Source organism: Cottoperca gobio, chromosome 11, assembly GCF_900634415.1.
Source record: "Cottoperca gobio chromosome 11, fCotGob3.1, whole genome shotgun sequence".
Taxonomy (NCBI): domain Eukaryota; kingdom Metazoa; phylum Chordata; class Actinopteri; order Perciformes; family Bovichtidae; genus Cottoperca; species Cottoperca gobio.
The window spans coordinates 4293325-4295976 of record NC_041365.1 but is presented as its reverse complement, the minus strand read 5'-3'; the positions used below and the strand labels follow the sequence as shown (position 1 = coordinate 4295976).

Sequence of the window (2652 nt, the reverse complement as noted above, 5' to 3'; positions counted from 1 at the left end):
TATATATATATATATATATATATATATATATATATATATATATATACTACTACTATAATCTACTATACCATAGTATTGGGATACAGAGCACATTTCTGACTGCATGCAGTACACACTGTAATTATCTACATATAAATCATAATCCACAGATAATCTTGTGACAATAACACATCAACGTTCAAAAGTTAATATCAGTCAGCCAGTTCCTCCCTGCCCTGCTCCACTTTGTTACCATGGAGAGCTCCAATACCCTAAAGACAATAATAAGTGCGTGCACAGCATGCGGCAGAAAATAATAAATAGATTTATGCGCAATTGTCACATTTAATACATTTACGGAGCGCGCTAGTGAATTCATTATTACACCATATGCTAATGCAGCTGGGTCCGCGTATTTATGAGACTGTGTGTGGGTGTGGGAGTCTCTCTCTCCCTCTCTCTTTCTCTCTTTCTCTCTTCGCGTGCGCACAGGGCTTTGAAGTGCAACCAACAACTGCTGTCCCGGAGTCAGTGCTGTAGCCTAATATATTATAGGGAATGTACTCCGGGAGCTCCAAGCCGTGTATTGTTCTCTCCATAGCTGGATCCACAGTAGCAGCATGTCCCGGTGCTCTGGATGGGAGGTCGCTCTGAACTTGCGCTAAGGCCAATTCATCGTTACACCGGAAAGCGAAGCCCGGTCGGAGAACAACGAGGGATCAGAGGCAAAACTACTTGGACAGTAAACACGAGATAATGTCGATGTTAAACAGGCGATTATCGTAAGGAAAAGGACGCATAACGTCAGCCAAGAGAAACGTGTCTGTTCCTCAACTGGAGATCAATAAAAGCGAGGATAACATATGGATACAGCCGATGTCTACATACGCGAACGGGCTATTGATGCATGATGGCAGGTCGGACATGCACGTTGTGCCGACTGAAACAGGTTGGTTTCACCTCGATCAAACTTCAGCAGAATCAGATGTGGGACAATTAGCGCGCATTTAAGTGCTGAAGATGAACTGAATCGCTGTCGCTTACAGCGGCGCGCCTGGAGATGACAGCCGGTTTATTATGGGAAACTGCGCTCCACCATTCACTGGACTTTTACTGGATTTAGAGGGTTATCCTAATCGCTTCATCTGGGTGAAGGTCATCCACTATTACTGATCCGGATATCCTTCAGATCCGATTGTGTGTGTGTACGTGTGTGTCAAAATTGTCTCTTCTAGTTTTATTTTTAGACACATAACTGTAAAAAAAACTGAAACAGCTTTCTTTCAAACTCCGTAGACACTCACCGGGTATGAAGATATACCTATTATTTAATTACTCTTTAGAAATGATGGACGTATGTAGCCTATTCTACCCTATTGGACACATTTGTACATTTGTTATTGCATAGTTACTTTAAAATACATGTAATACTCTCGTAGAACATAATAGCAGGTCACCATAATCTCACTGCTGCCCACCACACAAATACTACCAAGATAATATGGTAATATTTCATTAGAGATCCTCATACACTGTTTGATTTCGAAAGTGTCTGTGTCTCTCTGAATTAGTGTGAGATCACAGATGGACGCCCTGTGTAATGGAGCCAAGAAACCTGAGGGTAGTGATCTCGCTGTAGACCCCCGGCCGCCACCTGCCAAGCTGGCTCGACTGGAACAAAACGGAGCGGGACCCTCTGCGCCGGAGAGGAGCTGTCAGGGGAGTCCTGTGGCCAAAAACCTCTGCCTGGCCCAGAAACCCACCGCAGTGATGCCACAGAGCAAGAGCTGGCACAGCAAAGGTACATGGGCTGAAACATGAGATTACAGACTCCTATGTGTCATCCGATATGTCTAATAACTGTTTGTCCATCACCTCAGGGAGCCTGCTGCCGGTGTTCTGTGTGGTGGAGCATAGGGAAAACCCTCTGGAGGTTGAGAGGAGAGAAGAACACGCTGAGTTTGTGTTGGTCAAGAGAGATCTTCTGTTTAACCAGCTGATAGAGATGGCCCTGCTGACACTGGGCTACTCACACAGCTCCGCCGCACAGGCCAGAGGTACATAACACAAACTTGCGCAGAGCGTAAATGACACAAATCCATCGGTTACTCACATTTTTCATATTTGTGTGTTCAGGTCTGATCCAGGTGGGCAGGTGGAACCCGGTGCCTCTGTCCTGCGTAACAGATGCTCCTGATGCCACCGTGGCTGATATGCTGCAGGATGTTCACCATGTTATCACCCTTAAAATACAGCTGCACAGGTAGGGAGCTTGCATCAAAGTCAGGTTTTATTCCTTGTCCGGTCTCTAAATGATCTGTAGGTGTGAGTGTGAGTCTGACTGGTTCAGTATTTTGCAGCCTTTCACCCTGTGCATGCCACCTACCATCTCTAACATGTATTAAGAAGACAATAACCAAAGGGCAAGCCAGACCCAGCAGGGAAGGATAATCTTAATTCCATTAGATTAAGTTTAATGAATGGTTCTAGTTGCTTGAATGAATATTGATGAGCGTTTTAATGGTGAATGACATTAAAAGTTATAACCTATTATAACATTTCAAAAATAATCAATGTCCTATATTTTTGACAGTTGCCCTTTAGTCGTGCCACATACTGGGTCTTGATCTTGGGTCGGATCCACCATGAGAGTTCGGACAGTGCTGCGTATAT

General features: G+C 44.4%; 1 protein-coding gene across 1 annotated transcript in view; it reads left to right on the top strand.

Annotated features, from left to right (window-relative positions):
- The first annotated feature begins 491 nt into the window (after positions 1–491).
- The window catches only part of satb1a (SATB homeobox 1a), a 15904-nt gene continuing 13743 nt past the window's right edge, over positions 492–2652 (top strand). The window contains 4 exon segments of the mRNA XM_029443845.1: positions 492–1184; positions 1551–1780; positions 1860–2036; positions 2116–2242. Coding sequence (XP_029299705.1) covers positions 1564–1780; positions 1860–2036; positions 2116–2242 — 521 coding nt within the window. The 5' untranslated portion in view covers positions 492–1184; positions 1551–1563.